The sequence below is a fragment of the Hippopotamus amphibius genome, chromosome 3, assembly GCF_030028045.1.
Source record: "Hippopotamus amphibius kiboko isolate mHipAmp2 chromosome 3, mHipAmp2.hap2, whole genome shotgun sequence".
Lineage (NCBI taxonomy): Eukaryota > Metazoa > Chordata > Mammalia > Artiodactyla > Hippopotamidae > Hippopotamus > Hippopotamus amphibius.
In genome coordinates, this window is record NC_080188.1 from 124614173 (window position 1) to 124630849 (window position 16677).

Below are 16677 nucleotides of genomic sequence, written 5' to 3' on the forward strand. Positions count from 1 at the left end.
AAATGTACGCAGTTGTACACAATGCATTGCACTTCAAGAGAAGATGAAGACCACCAAGGACAGTTTCAAAAAAAAAAAAGTGATAAAGCCTTCCCTCATCTCTTCCTCTTTCTGCCTACAGCAAAGTGAAAAGGAAGAGAACCAGGCTATATTTAGTTGAGGGAGCTGCGGTGATCTTGCATTTCTCTTCAACAGTATACTAGGCACACCAGCTTTTTTGGTTTGTTTTTTAATATTTATTTGTTTATTTATTTTATTTACTTATTTGGTTGCACCAGGTTTTAGTTGGGCAGCCGGGCTCCTTAGTTGAGGCATGCATGTGGGATCTAGTTCCCTGACCAGGGATCGAACCCTGACCCCCTGCATTAGGAGTGCAGAGTCTTAACCACTGTGCCACCAGGGAAGTCCCTGGGCACACCAAATTTTAAAAGATCTTGTTCCTTTGGTTTGGGTCCACTTAAGGGAAAAATCATTTTGAACTGTACACATCACCAATAATTTAACATAAACAGATCTGCTCACTTTTCACCACACCATCTTTATCTCTCACTTCCTAAGACGACAGAACTTTATTACTGATGGTCCTAGTAAAAAATCGTATTTCTACTCACCCTTTTCCAGATATCATGTAAATTGCCTTTGCTGATTTATCCTTGTGTCTCAGACCACACCCCTCCCCAATCCCATAGATCCCTTAATCAAAACCTCAGGGCCCTCTCCTTTAGCCATGCCACCTTCCAACCTTTGCAACCTGTTAGGTTGATCATGCAAGTCAACATCCCCGAGTGTTGCTTTAACGATGCCACCTCATCCCTTAGGGCTGAATGCCTTCATTACAGTACATACATATATCTTGACTACATTAAAAAAAAAAAACTATCAAAAACATTTTATGGATTGATGACTCAAGAGCTAAAATCGCCATCCTACAAGTCAAAGCCTTTCACCATTCACCCTACTGCCTCCGTTCCTCTAATTCTTTATTCTCCTCATCCTCCCAGGTAAATTTATAATCACTGATCTTCCTCCTGGGTGAAAGTTAGGATTCAGGTCCTGTCCTGTCTTGATTTCAAAGTTTCAAATATACAGCCTATTCAGACATTTGCTACTATGGCCTGAAATGCTTCTTCCACTTGACTACAGCAAAAACCTGCTCATCCTTCAACATGCACCTTCACCCTCCCTCTGTCCTGACCCCCCACCCCAACCTCCTCTCAGAGTCCATCACTTTACACGGTACAATAAAAAGCAATCAAGAGATGGACCTAGAGACTGTCATAGAGTGAAGTGAGTCAGAAAGAGAAAAACAAATATCGTATATTAACACATATATGCGGAATATAGAAAAATGGTACAAATCAACCTGTTTGCAAGGCAGAAACAGAGACACAGATGTAAAGAACAAACATATGGACACCAAGTGGGGAAAGTGGGGAGGGTTAGGGTGGGATGAATTGGGAGACTGAGATACCAAAGTGTACACTCTAAATATATGCAGTTTATTGTTAACTGTATCTCAATAAAAGTTCTTAAAAAAAATAAAAAAGTAAAAAAAAAATTTTTTAAAAGCAATCAGAGAGACAGCAGGGTTTGAATCCTTAGTTTCTCGCCTCTAGAATGTAAGCTACGTGAGGGCAGAAATTTTTGTCTCTTTTGTTCAATGCTATATCCCCCAAGAACCAGAACAGTGCCCACAGAGAGAAGACATCCAATAAACAGCTGGGGAATAAACAAACTCCACCACATAGTCACAATGTGACTGTGGGTAGATTTCTAACCATTTGTAGCTCCATTTATTTATAAATCTAATACCCATCTCAAAGCACAGTGTCTGACACATAATAGGGACTCAACAAAAAGAACCCACTTTCCTATTTCCACTAAAACCTTGTACTATTATTCCACTCCTTACAACATAATAATACTGTGAAGGGCTCCTGGGAGCTCCTGGGGAGTAGGTAAACTATCACATTCAGCCCCAGTATCTACCATAAAATAACAACTTCCTAGTACTGTGAACACTAAACCCAACAGTACATGTAAAGAACCTTAATAAAAGTCAGTTTCTTCTCTTCCTCCTCCCAGTCTCCTTGCTTTCATTGTCACCCTCCTTGAAGGTATGTCTTCATCCACTTATCTACCCATACCCCTCTTATCACCTTGCAATGTGACTTTCCTCTCAGTCTCTCTGTTGAAACCGTTCTCTAGTTCATCAACGACCTCTCCTGCCAAATCCAATAGGCCTTTCTTGATTCTCATTCAACCCTACACCTGTGATAAATCACAACGGCCAGACTTCCCTGGTGCCACAGTGGTTGAGAATCCGCCTGCCAATGCAGGGGACACGGGTTTGAGCCCTGGTCTGGGAAGATGCCACATGCCTCGGAGCAACTAAGCTGGTGTGCCACAACTACTGAGACCACATGCTGCAACTACTGAAGCCCAAGCACCTAGAGCCCATGCTCCTCAACAAGAGAAGCCACTGCAATGAGAAGCCCGTGCACCACAACTAGAAAAAGCCCACCTGCAGCAAAGACCCAACGCAGCAAGAAAAACAAAAAAGACAAAGAAACACAATGGCCAACCACTTCTAAAACTTCTTAAAACCTTTGGACTCATGACACTGCCCACTCCTAATTCTCTTCCAGCCTCTTTATCATCCCCTTTTACCGGTTCTCCTTTCCAGCCTCCTGTGATACCCACCAACACCCTGCTTTAGCCTTGCACAGTTCTCATCCTCTCCCTGAATGAGTTCTTTATTCTTATAATTTCATTACACCCTCTATTTTGATGATGCAATTTCATTAATTTCTAACCTGCACTTAGGTTCAAATGTGCAACTGCCTAAGGGACAGATTCACCTGGACATTCTACCATCAGCTCACTCTCGGAGGAGTATTATGTAGAAATATATGGGTATGAGAGTTAGGAGACAAGTTCCTGTTCTAGTTCTACCACTAACAACCTGTGTGATTCTGGGCATGTCTAGTCTTCAGTCTCAACAGTAAAATGAGTCAATATTTAACCTCTAGCAACCCTTTCAGCTCTAACATTTTATAAGTCTACATTTAGTATTATCAAAGTGAATCCTCTCAGCTGCTCCACTTCTCTCAAATCTCCACCTTTCAGCCTCTACATCTTCCCTGACTCTATCTTCCTATATGTCACATACAACCAGACCCTATCATTTCTTCCTTCAATGATTTAAACTCCTGGTTTGGCAAAGACTGTTATGCTTGTGAAGGAGTATGTACAGGAGAAAGGCCTTCCCTAACAATCAAAAAAGACCAGGTTTCTGGACCCATTTTCGTACTAACCGTAGCAGCATGAGTAAATCATTCTACTTCTCTGTGTCTCGGTTTCTTCTACAAAATCAAGCAGTTAAGTAAAGCCATTTTCTAGCTCTAAAATTCAATGCCTCTTGAACAACTGAAAATTTCCTGAGTATCTAAATTGGCCAAACTTGCTAGGCAACATATTCATGCTTTGGCTTAATTTAAAATTGTATAGGCCTGGCTAAAGAACCGATCAAAATTCATGATGATAGAAACATTAAAGCAGGGACTTTCCAAGTGGCACAGTGGTTAAGAATCCGCCTGCCAATGCAGGGGACACCGGTTCAATCTCGGGTCCAGAAAGATCCCACATGCCACGGAGCAACTAAGCCTATGCACCACAACTACTGAGCCCACGTGCTGCAACTACTGAAGCCCGAGTACCTAGAGCCCGTGCTCTGCAGCAAGAGAAGCCACCACAATGAGAAGCCCGCACATGGCAAGGAAAAGTAGCCGTTACTCTCCGCAACTAGAGAAAGCCCACACACAGCAACAAAGACCCAACACAACCCCCCATAAATAAATGAAAATATATATACATATGCATGCATATATATATATATATATATATATATATATAAATTAAAGCAACTTGATCAGTAAGGACCCCACAAAAGACTTGGGGGTTTGTTTTAGGAGTTAAGAGGGAGGGACACCCCATTTGCAGTGAAATTACTCCCACTTCTCTGTAATCTTATACTCTGGAGATCTAACCTCCAGAGATGGTACTAGAAAAACCTTTAAATGGCAACCTTATAGGCCTTCTCCCTTTAGCAAAGCAATCATTTCCCAAGGTCTAGGTATGCATTCTGAGAGGACAACAATGGAAATGCTCACTTACATGAAAAGTTAATGTTCATGTTTACAGTGTAACAGTTAATGTAACATGTAACAGTTATGTTTACATGAACAGTTAATGTTCTATTATGTTCACTTACATAAATAACAGATGTGACATTTTATACATATACAAAGATATGGCCTGACCACAGTCACACCTATCGTCTGTATATATTTCTTTTCTTTCTGGCTGCACCACAAGGCTTGTGGGATCCTAGTTCCCCAACCATCTGTATGCATTTAAATGAACTTAAAACCTAAGTCTAGGGAAAACATAAGTTTAGTGAAGTTAAAACTTAAGTTTAAAAAAAAAAAAAAAGTTAGTGGTAGAACTATCAAATCATACTGCCAATTCTTTTTTTTTTTTTTAAGATTTTATTTTTTTATTTTATTTTTGGCTGCATTGGGTCTTCGTTTCTGCGTGTGGGCTTTCTCTAGTTGTGGCGAGTGATGGCTACTGTTAGCTGCGGTGTGCGGGTTTCTCATTGCGGTGGCTTCTCTTGTGGAGCACAGGTTCTAGGCGTGCAGGCTTCAGTAGTTGCGGCACGTGGGCTCAGCAGTTGTGGCTTGCGGGCTTAGTCGCTCCACAGCATGTGGGATCTTCCTGGCCCAGGGCTCGAACTCATGTCCCCTGCATTGGCAGGCGGATTCTTAACCACTGCACCACCAGGGAAGCCGGCCAATTCTGATTAGTGCTGCAAATAGCTCACAGTAATACTGTACCAGCCATCATTTCAAAGTATATAGAAATGTTGAAAATATTTGGATAATTAAAAAGGACTCCAATAATGATGTGGAAGCTACAATGTTTTCTCTAATTACTTTTAAAGTACTGATATATCCTTTACTTTTGACACAACACACCTTAATCCAGACTAACCAACAGATTTAAGTATGCCTATTCCAACAATCACTGTATAACTGGATTCACTGGAGAAGTTCTGCACTAAAACAAAGACAGACAACCCAAATAGAGTGGCTGAAAGACTACAGGTGAAATTAATTATTACAGGGAAAAACCTGTAGAGATCTGAGCAGATTACAGCACTGATTCTTCCTAGAATTATTTCTGAATTTTCAAAGGACTAAAGAGAAAAAAAACAACAAAAAAAGCTGCACAGGGTAGATAAAAGTAGATGAGACTATTGAATTATAATCGGCCTTTCTGCATCTATGGAAAATGTAAATTTTAAGAAATAAGTTCTATCAGAAAAAGCCTTATGCGGAAAAAAGTTTAAATACTTGAGCACATCTGAACAGTGATAAAGTCAATGAAACTAGTTATCTGGAAGCAATTACAACTGTTATTTCAGATTATTCAGACAGAATTTAGGTCAATATGACAGTTTAGACCAGGGTTTCTCAACCTCAGCACCACTGATATTTTGGGCTGGATAACTCTTTGTTGTGGGGAGCAATCTCATTCACTGCAAGATATTTAGCAGCATCTCTGGCTTCTACCCACTAGATACCAATAACATTCCCTCCTAATTGTGAGACCCACAAATGTCTTCAGACCTTGCTGAGTGTCCCAACCAGAAAAAATCTCCCTGGGTTAAGAACCACTGGTGTTGAGCCAGGCTCAGTACTCATCCTTACTGTCCAGAGAGTTCTGAAAAGCAAATCATAACTACTGTTACAGAAACATATCACTGAGTAGCGCTCATGACTCAGGGTAAAGTTATGACCTGAGTTTTCCACTCTCCTTGTCAAATACCACATTTTCTAAAGGGCAAAAGCAACACACCCAAAAACAGAAGCATACCATTTTCATGTCTTGTTCTTGCTGGCAGTCTTTAAAGTTCCTAATTCACAGAAAAGGCCAAAGGAAACACATCATCATATTTGAAGTTAAGCACACTAAAGCCCTCAACCAACTCTACAACTGCTGGGTGTGGCTCCTTTTTGGTGATGGTGGGGGAGTGCTTTTATATACTCTATTTTGTCTCAAGGCAGTAACTATGCTGGTAGATACACGTATATTTTTAAGGTTATTTCAGTGAAAATACTATTTAAATGCAAACTAACTGAATAGTAGGAGAAATTTGCACCTTAGCACAGAACGCTGAACAAAACCACACTTAGTCAATTAAGAATTTTGTAGTGCTTAAGGGATGTATGAAGATCAACTATGACTAAGCAGTATTAAAGATTCAGAAATGCAGAGACTGGGCTGAATCTAAAAATGCCAGGCTATACCATACGAAAAAAAATTTTTTTAATAGAATGAATTCAATATTTGTCTTATTTGACTTTACCTTAAAAATACGACCACCACCAAAATCAATCTGGTTAACTGAAGGTTTTAATTACCTGTATTCCAGCTGAATAAGACTTTCTTAACTGATGCAATATTTGATTTGGATTCCTTATCATTTCAAGACATAAAAAGAGTTAATCTACTTCTTTGCCTATTCACCTACTGTATCAATAAAGCATATTTCCTAATTTGTAATCTATTGATACTTTGTGAAATATTTGTAACACATTCTAACAATCAAAACACATACCAATAAAAGGCATTTTTTGATATTTGCACAGAAGAGCATCAACTCAATACAAAAATAGTGATATTACAAATTATACTTCCTATAAAGTAATAAATAAGTTCGAATTAAGCAACCACCTATAGGGAAATTTGATTATATATTAGTATAGAAATTAAATTACTAGGGTTTTGAGTTTGGGTTTTTTTTTTTAAACTGTGGCCCAGCCCCTCAATGAATTAAATCAGAATCTGTGAGTAGGCCCCAAGCACTGGCAGGTTTTAAAAACCCCAAGTTATTCTAATATGCAGCAGCAGGGCTGAGAACCACAGCTCTACAACAATTAAGAGATATTTTTCTTTCAACTAAAAGCTTTCCCCTCATTTTCCCCCTTGATATTTTTTAGCGAATATGCTCCTAAAATCTCAAAGATAAGTCAGGAAAATGTTTTAAAATTCAGACTAACTTTAAACTGCAGTTATGTTATCTAAACAATTTCTCAATATGAAACACAGGCCATAGAATCTTTAACAGGGATGCCGAGTCATTACAGGTAAACTTTAAACCAACTCTCAAACAAGTTCACACAACCTAGGGTTCCCTAAAGTACTTAAAAGAAATCTTTAGTATGTGACCAAACTGAGTAATGACTACCACTGGGGAATTGGGGAGGTAGAGACAACTTTTTATTCCTTGCTTCTTACAATTCTCTTTCATTTTAATTAGTATATCTTTCATTTTGTGACTCAGGAATCATAAAAATGAAAAATTCATGTGCTACACCATAGAAAACCCAATATAAAAAAGCCTAATCTAAACAAGTCCTACTTAGTTAAAACCAAGACAAACTAGTAGCCACCACCACATTTATCCTCTACTACTACTTTTCTTAATTTTATGATTAGTCTAATAAGATAGTAAACAATAACTAATAAAACCTACTCTACTAGCGTAATGCTTCATTAGGTAGAGATCTTTTCCAATTAAGCGTTTCCTTTACAGGTGTTAAAGCAGCAACCGAGATTTCTATACTATGAGCTAGTTTCTGTGGGGATTGGGGAAAAAAACCCCACTAATTTGAAATTTAGTACACTGAAATGCTGAAAACCTGTTACAAAACCAGGTTTTGCTTCTCCAAAAGCCAGCCAAAGTGTGAAACCACGTTTTTGGTCCGTTAGTTTTCTCTCCTTCCCAAAATATTCCATCCAACTTCGTATTCAAATTTGAGGGCAGGGATTTATTAAGAGTGTTCAAACAATGTTTTTTTGTTTTTGTTTTGCCTTTAAATTTCGCAAGTGAAACTTCTGGCCATTTCAACAGCACAGACGGCAAACAAGAATAAAGCCAGGTAAAATGACAGATGAAATCAAAATCCATGAATTTACGGTGACCATTTGTTTTTCATTTAATGCTTTCACTATGTTCTGTGTCTTCAAGAAAGCAATAGAACGACGTATGGTACCAAACGTACTGAAAGAACTTCCCTAAGAATCAACTTAGGACACATTCTTTTATCTCCTTTAAGTGTGGGCTGAAAATCGACTTTCCTGATATTTGTTGTAACTCAAGGTCGGTAGACTAAAAATAAAGCTTCCAACTCAAAGACGCTTCGCAACCCTCCAGAGCTTTTTAGAAGGCTGAATAGTAAAGCATCTACCCTCCCGGCTCCCTGGGCCCGTGACCACCGCCAGAGCCACCCGACCCGAGGTTTCCCGGCCCGCGAGCGAGCGAAGCGCCCGGGCAGGGAGGGGACCGCAGCCCGGAGCGCCCGGCTCAGCCGGGGCGGGGCCGGCGGGGCGAAGCCTCTGAAAGCCGCCCCAGGACCACCGACCGTCGGGGGCCTCCCGGGAGGGGAGGCGCCAGACGGGCGGCGGCAGCCCGGACAGGCACTAACGGCCTTCTCCCCCCCCCACCCCGGGCGCAGGGCCCGACCCACGAAGGCGGCCGCTCCCAGGCGGTGGCAGGGGAAGGCGCCGCCCGCGCCCGACCGGCCCGGCCCGGCCCCGCGAGCAGCCCCCAGACCCGAATTCACTCGCCAAGGGACCTCAGCGAGGGGTGCGCGGCCCCAAGCCCGGGACGAGGAAGGGCGGCGGCGCGGGCGTCCGGTCTCCTCGGAGCGATAGCAGGGAGGGCGGCGCGGGTGGCCACGGAGCGGGCTCGGGGGGGGGAAGCGGGCGCCTCACCTGCTCCTCCCGATGCAGCCGCTACCGCTCGCTGAGGGGACAACATGGAGCCTCCACCTCCAGCACAAGCAGCAGGGGCTCAGAGAGGGGCGGGCTGGGGCGGAAACGAGCCAGGCCCTGGAGGCGGGAAACGGGCGTGGCCTGGGCTCTACAAGAAACTAGGGAGAAGGAGGGGCGCGCGAACCCTCGAGACAGCGCGTACACAGCGGGTTGACAAGGCGCGACGGGCAGCGCGAGGTACAGCGAGCGCGGAGCGGGCTGGGACTCGACAAAGCACGCGGACGGATCCCGCCACGGCCCGACGCGTTTGCGCGTGCGCATGCGCCGGAGGCCGACACGCGCTGCCGGATACCTGGGGCTGCGCACTGAGGACAACCGTCCGTTGGGAATTGTAGTCCCACGCCCTCTAGGTACCCTCGCGTGGTCCCCTTTCTGAGCACTCATCCAGGGCGGGGAGGAAGCGGAAGAAAGGGACTGGGATTGCCGCGGCTCTTGGACGACTGAACTACAACTCCCAGCAGGCTGTGCAGGCAGGGAGAGGCGGGCCGGCCAGTCATCCCCGCCCCGCCCTTACTTAGTTTTAGGGCCAGGCCGGGGCCGAGGCCTCGGTGGAATCGCCCTTGCAGCTCTACTGGCCGCGTTTGAGGAGGTTTCGGCGTTTCACGTGGGCCGGGGCCATAGGTCGGCGGCAGTCTGCCCTAAGGACCAAAGGGAGGCCTCAACCCTGGATGACGTGAGCATTGCAGGTTTTTTGAATGATTTTGACTTCACAAGGCGAGGAGGCCGTGACTTCAGTATCACCATCACAGCTTCGCCCCCTGATCCCGTCCCTGCCCAAGCCTGATGTCGCACCATCGCCACTCTAACAGCTAATGTGAGAACTTCCAGGAAAACTCCTTCCTCTGGCTTTGTCCGGTCTAAGCCATGGCCGTATTCTGTAAACCTCTGGCTTACAGGAGCTTGTTTTGCAGCCCCTTTGGCAATCACACTCTCACTTAAACTGTATGGTAGATCAGTACAAAACACGGTTCTCCAAAAGTGCTTTCATTCACGCTTAACGTGTGATTGAGGAAATCAGTTGTCACAATTGAAAAATATTGTTATTTTGGATTCGTTGGGGTAGGGGCAGTTGTCTTGGGGGTAAGTGGCTGGTGCAGCTTACGGGAAGCTAAAGCCTCTATCCCCCTCCCCACCATCCACACCACCTCTTGGCATCACCATTGCCTCATTCACTCGACACATTATTCCACCTTCTTTCTTCTGCCTCTGCCTTAACTATTATAACCTACCCAGAACCTCCTTCCAGCTATCTCTAGGCTCTTCATGCTCTTGAGCTGTTTTTCATTCCCTGAGTGATTAGGCCAGAAGTGAAGAGGTAAAGATAATTCCACCTAATCTTACCTAAAGAGGTCCTGTTTTTATTTCTTTTCCCCTGCCCCTTCTTTTTTTTTCCCCCGCCCCTTCTGATTCTCTGTGAACTCTGAAGATTATTTGAATACCCTCTTCCAGTCTTTATATTTGAGTCTAGGTTAGATCTAAACTAACTCTGGCCAGCAAGAAACTAGATGTGGGGACTTCCCTGGTGTCACAGTGGTTAAGAATCCACCTGTCAATGGAGGGGACACAGGTTTGATCCCTGGGCAGGGAAGATCCCGCATGCCACCGAGCAACTAAGCCCATGTGCCACAACCACTTAGCCTGTGCTCTAGGGCCCACAAGCCACAATTACTGAGCCCACGTGCCACAACTACTGAGCCCACGTGCCACAACTACTGAGCCCACGTGCTACAACTACTGAAGCCCTTGCACCTGGAACTGGGAGAAGCCACCGCAGTAAGAAGCCTGCACACTGCAACAAAGAGTAGCCCCCACTCTCCACAACTAGAGAAAGCCAGCGGGCAGCAACGAAGACCCAATGCAGCCAATAATAAATAAACAAATAAATAACTTTATTAAAAAAAAGAAGAAACATCAGGACAAGTGGTTACTGGGATTTCACGTTGGGTGTGCAGAAAGCAGGACCTACAGGATGTGACACAAATCCAGGGAGTTATGTGGTATGCTTGAGACAGAAAGCGGCCAGAGGCTAATGACCTGTCACACTTGCAACACACAGTGTAAGAATTTAAAATTGACCATACACCCCAGCATTCTGTATTCCCCTTCCCAATCCTCCACAAGACTTCTCACCATCTAACTTATGTTTTACTTTTCTTTTTGTCTCTTCCCACGAGAATACAAGTTCCAAATGGACAGGAATTTTTGTTTTGGTTTACTGCTGTATCTCCAGTGCCCCCAGATGTTGCCAGGCAGATGGTAGAAACTCAAAAAATTTCCCCCCGTTCTATGAATCGTCTTTTCACTTTCTTTCTTTCTTTTTTTTTTTAGAATTATATGTGCAGTTTATTTATATATTTTTAGGCTGCATTGGGTCCTTATTGCTGCACAAGGGCTTTCTCTAGTTGCAGTGAGCAGGGGCTGCTCATGGCAGTGGCTTCTCTTGTTGCAGAGCACAGGCTCTAGGTGCACAGACTTCAGTAGTTGCGGCTCACGTGTTCAGCAGTTGTGGTACACCGGCTTAGTTGCTCTGTGGCATGTGGGATCTTCCAGGACCAGGGCTTGAACCCGTGTCCCCTACATTGGCAGGTGGATTCTTAACCACTGTGCCACCAGGGAAGTCCCTCAAATGTTTATTGAATAGATGAATAAAGAAGGTATATGTTACACTTAATACTGCTCACTCACTTTTTTGTTCTTTTAATGCTGAATACCTGATTTTTACTTTTGAATAACATATCGTGTTCTATTTTAAGGGCTCCCAAAAGAGATCCACTGAAATCCATCCTTTCAAGAAGTGACCAGCAAATAATGACATTACATTTTTCTCAATATTTAACATCCTCAAGGTCAATGTCAGCACATTAGCCTTCCCCATACATTGTAGAAGTTTTTGGCACTTGGAACAACACAATACAAATTATAGGTAGACTTTAGGATTAGGCACAGCTTAGAAAACAACCCCTATAAACAAGAAATCTGTTCTGTTATTGTTTCCTTCTCAAGTATCCAGGGTCATCAAAACAGTGGAGATTCAAAATGTTACATACTGATGAGACTGATTTAAGCCTGCCTTCAGCCATCCCACTCTGAATTGAGTCATGCAGTATGACCAGAGGCTGAGCTTTCCTTGTGGTTTTCCAGAAGTAGGTGACATGTAGACAATGTTTGAATGGTCAAGGCCACTGGCTTTGTGGTCAGACTAAGCTGGCTCTGAATCCTAGCTCTGATGCTCACTAGCTGGGCAAATTTGGGTGAGTTAGTCAACCTCTTCGAAATTTTCATTATCATCTGCCAAATGATTCGAATACTCAAGGCAAGAGTTGTTGCAGGTTTAAATGAGATGTGTTTGGCAATTATGACTGATGCATGATTAGTGCTCAAAAACTTGGTAAACGTATTCACTCTGGAAAAGCAAAACAAAGTCATAAATATTCGAGATGCTGAGTTATGTTACAAAGCACAAAAATAGCAAAATTGTTTTCTGCAGTAATTTCCACTGTGACTCAGGTTCCAAAGCTTTCCAAAAATAGAGTGTTTCTTGAGTGCCAAGCACAGTGCCAGGCAGTAATGCTGCAGGAATACATAAGACACATTCTTGTCCTCCAGAGACTCACGGCCTTGTGGGGTAAACAGCCAAGTAAATAATTATCACTCACTGACTGTGTTGGGACACAGCTCAGCCTCCTCTCCTACCACCTACTAGCAGGATCCACGTTTAACCAACAGTCTGGGCACTCAGAAAGGACAGACTGGACCACTGGCATCCCTGGGTGTCATTTAAATACCTTACTTTGCTCGTATATAAAATGGTGTCTATGGGACTTTCTTGGTGGTACAGTGGTTAAGAATCCGCTTGCCAATACAGGGGATACAGGTTCAAGCCCTGGTCTGCGAAGATCCCACATGCCACGGAGCAACAAAGCCCATGTGCCACAACTACCGAAGCCCACACCCCTAGAGCCGGTGCTCTGCGACAAGAGAAGCCACTGCAGTGGGAAGCCCTAGCACCGCAAGGAAGAGTGGCCCCTGCTCACCGCAACTAGAAAAAACCGGCAGGCAGCAACAAAGACCCAACGCAGCCAAAAATAAATAAACTAATTACTTAATTTTTAAAAATAAAAATACAATAAAAGGGTGTATAAAATGAGGTAATAACTTCATGTCCTAGTTTATAAAAAGAAAATAGTCAACCCCAACTCATCGGGTGTTATAAGTTGAATATCAGGCCCTCGACGTGGTAACACAGTAAAAGCTCAACAGCTATCAGCTGCTTCGTTAGTTTTATTGCAGCCCAAAAGCACCGCTGTTTAACGCTTCAAAAAGACACTAGAAAAGATCACTAGAATTTTTTTTAATGTATTTGTTTTATTTGTTTATTGGCTGTGTTGGATCTTCATTGCTGCACACGGGCTTTCTGTAGTTGCAGCAAGCAGGGGCTACTCTTCATTGTGGTGTACAGGCTCCTCATTGCGGTGGCTTCTCTTGTTGCAAAGGATGGGCTCTAGGCATGTGGGCTTCAGTAGTTGCAGCACATGGGCTCAATAGTTGTGGCACACGGGCTTAGTTGCTCCACAGCATGTAGGATCTTCCCAGACTAGAGCTCGAACCCGGGTCCACCTGCATTGCCAGGCAGATTCTTAACCACTGCGCCACCTAGAAAGTCCCAAGATCACTAGAATTTGCTTTTAAGGAAAGGAAGCAACATACTTGACAGTGTGTAAAGCATGCTATCATTTGTGTTAAAAGGGGTAGATGAGGATATAGATTTGCTATGTTGACCTTTGCATTTGCCAAGGAAAGCTCCTAACAGTAGTTTCCTGTGTGAGTGGAGAGGGCGAGACCAGTGGGTGGAGAGGGGTTGGTGATAGAATAAAACTTTATAGGATATATACTTTTGAATATAAACACATATATGGCATGTGACTATATCAAATTTTTTAATTAAATAATTTTTTTTCTAAAAGTCAAGAAAAAAAAAAAACAGGGTAACAAGATGGCCTAGAAAATGATGTGGGAAATTAGCTTTGTAAATACCCGTTCTATAGGGACAAGACCAAGAAAGATTTCCCAGTTTAGCACCTCAGCAGTAAAAATTGCTCAGCAGAACTCCTGAGAAATGGCTATATCCCAGTGAGCACTTTAACAATCCCATCTGAGCCCCTCCCTGCCTGAAAACTTAGGCTGACTCCCCATTATCCCTAAGATGAACCCTCAATTCTTTGTTTTGTTTAATTTCTTTCTTTCTTTCTTTCTTTCTTGGCTACATTGTCTTCCCAGACCAAGGATCAAACCTATGTCCCCTGCATTGGCAGGCAGAGTCTTAACCACTGCACCACCAGGGAAGTCCCAAACCCTCAGTTCTTTAAGGCTCTGTTACTACTTCTCCACACTCTGGCCTCCACACATCTTCCCCATTTTATCTCCCTCTTGTCCCAAGTCAAGCCCTTGGCTCTAGCCAACCCGGGCACTGCTCAGCCTCCAGCCACCACAGAAGGGTGTGTGGTCTCGTGTTGTGTTAATGCAGACTGGGGGGCAAGAAGGGATCAAATCTAGGCCAAGTTCTGTTAGACAAGCCAGCACTGATGTGCATCATGGGCTGAACTGGGAGGAAGGGATGCTTTTTTGTGATTGGTCTGCCCAGAAGGAGGTGTTATTGTATACTTGCACAAAAGCAGCCCATGCATTTGCTTCACACCATTCTCCCTTGCCTTTAATGACCTCCTTACCACTCCAAACTCCTATCTGACCAGCTTCTTCATAAAACCTCCCCAAGTCACTATAACTCCATAGGGATTCCTTCTCCTCCTAAATTCATACGATTCACGTGTCATCTGATCATAGCATTATAGTTTTGTGTTGTTTGGGGGTTGTTTTTGGTTGCTATTTAATTTGTATTTTTTTTAACTTTATGTGAGTTTGTTCTAAGCCCCAACTAGCTTGTAAGCTCAGAACAAACATATTTTTTGGATCCCTCCAAATTCCCCAGGGGAGTGTCATACACACATCAAGTGACAAGTGAACATCTGTGGAACAAATCATGTATACAAATAACATCCCAAACAAGAGTCAGTCTCAGGAAAATTTACTGGTACAGCAAATGAGAGCAGGAAGAAAAGGCAACTTCAGGAATTGGACCTAGCACAAAGGCCTCTTATGTAAAAAATCTGAAGGGTTTGAAGAGACCACTAAGACCACGTGTCATGATTTTTATCTTCTTTTCTCTCTTTCTAGATACAGGAACAGGATTCCTTTCCAGCCAGAGTCTGCAGATTCTAGCAATTGCTGTTGAAGTTATGGACCAGCCTCATTCATTTCCTTATCCAGCACCTAATAATGTAAATTTTTTAAATTTTTGCATTTATCAGAATGGGTAGATAACTGGCTTGGTTATTAGATTGGCTTGCATTTCTCTTTGTCATCTAAAGGACAGGTTGCTGCAGTATCAGCTGATGCTGTAAGTGCCAGAGTAAAATATTTGCCACAAAGTTATTTTGGGAAATACTCTTCTGTGCCTTTTTTCAGAGTGTTTCAATGGCCAGGAGGTTTGTTTTTTTTTTCCCTCTCTGGGCTTTACTTGACCTTAAAAACTGTCAAGGGCAGACGTAGTCCACTGCCTGTTCTAGAAGATTTCCACGGGTCAGATCGTTTTTCCACTGTGTGGCTGCTTGGCTGACTCCCTCCCTCTTCATGAGGTTGCATCTTTATAGTACCTGCTGATTCTGCAATTGCCCGTCGGGTCATCGATTGCCGCTTTAGCAACAACAGGGCCCACAGCCTTGATTTTTATTACTTCCAGTCTACATTTCCCTTTTTAAATGAATCATGCACATTTCAAATCATTTGACCAGATGTAGGGAAAAGGCTTTGAATTTTGCAAGCCAACCAAAGAGAAGCCAAAAAATGAACAAAATCCAGTATAAACTAGCTATCTGGTTTCAAATACAGTTTCCACTAAGGACCTCTTTTAGGCTACGAATAAAATTCAATTGCGTATCTTTTGTGCCATATTCTCAATTTTTAATACCTCATTTTACCATCTCCCATAACCACAGGCAGGATGTTATCTCCCGGCTCTTCTTTTCTCATTAGCTCAGCTTTTTTTCGTTCAGAATGTGTCTTCTCTATTTGTTAGTCTATTCTGAGGAAAGGGCAACCCTGAGACCCAAGGTGGACCCCTCTTGCGGAACAGTAACGAGATAAGAATATGAAGCTGGTTCTGCGGCTGCATTGCAATGTGGTTGGAATAAATAATAGTTTTTCACTCTGTACAGCATCTTTCTCCACCTACCAAATGGGAGATCGTGCCATCTCTGCCTCACGGTGATGAGATATTACGACACATCCAGAAAAATTCATAAAGTACCTTGCAGAGTGGGCCTACACTGTGGTTTTCACCATTGGAATCACGGGCGGGAACGCATCAGACAAAAGACATCGGCTCTGGAATCTGTCGGAAAGATATTCTCCACAAATGGAAAAAAAGAAACTTCTATCGTTAAAACACGTAATCAGCCTACGCTAAAACATTTACAGAAAAAGAGGTGGAGAAACAGTAAGCCGCAGGACCCCCTCCCACTTCGGCCGCAGTGGTGGGCGGGACTTGGGGCTTGGCCACGCCCCCTTGCGCCAAGCTCCCTGAGGGGCGCGGCCCACCCCAGCCACCCGCCGGGGCGCTGGGCGAAGCCGGTTCTGTCCCGCCTTCCCTGCAGGAGCGCGGAGGGACAGTTCTTGCGCCTGCGCTCTGCGCCGCTGGGCGCCGCCACAAGCCCTCCT

At 43.7% G+C, this 16677-nt stretch overlaps 1 protein-coding gene and 1 long non-coding RNA gene across 2 annotated transcripts in view; one reads left to right on the forward strand and one right to left on the reverse strand.

Annotated features, from left to right (window-relative positions):
- The window catches only part of ATL3 (atlastin GTPase 3), a 42900-nt gene extending 33750 nt beyond the window's left edge, over positions 1 to 9150 (reverse strand). The window contains exon 1 of the mRNA XM_057726474.1: positions 8845 to 9150. Coding sequence (XP_057582457.1) covers positions 8845 to 8890 — 46 coding nt within the window. The 5' untranslated portion in view covers positions 8891 to 9150. The remainder of the gene's footprint in view (positions 1 to 8844) is intronic.
- A 289-nt stretch (positions 9151 to 9439) lies between these two features.
- LOC130848273 (uncharacterized) lies at positions 9440 to 16598 on the forward strand. Its single transcript, XR_009052585.1, has 3 exons — positions 9440 to 9577; positions 15136 to 15239; positions 16176 to 16598. It is a non-coding gene; the product is annotated as an uncharacterized LOC130848273 (long non-coding RNA).
- The last annotated feature ends 79 nt before the right edge of the window (positions 16599 to 16677 follow it).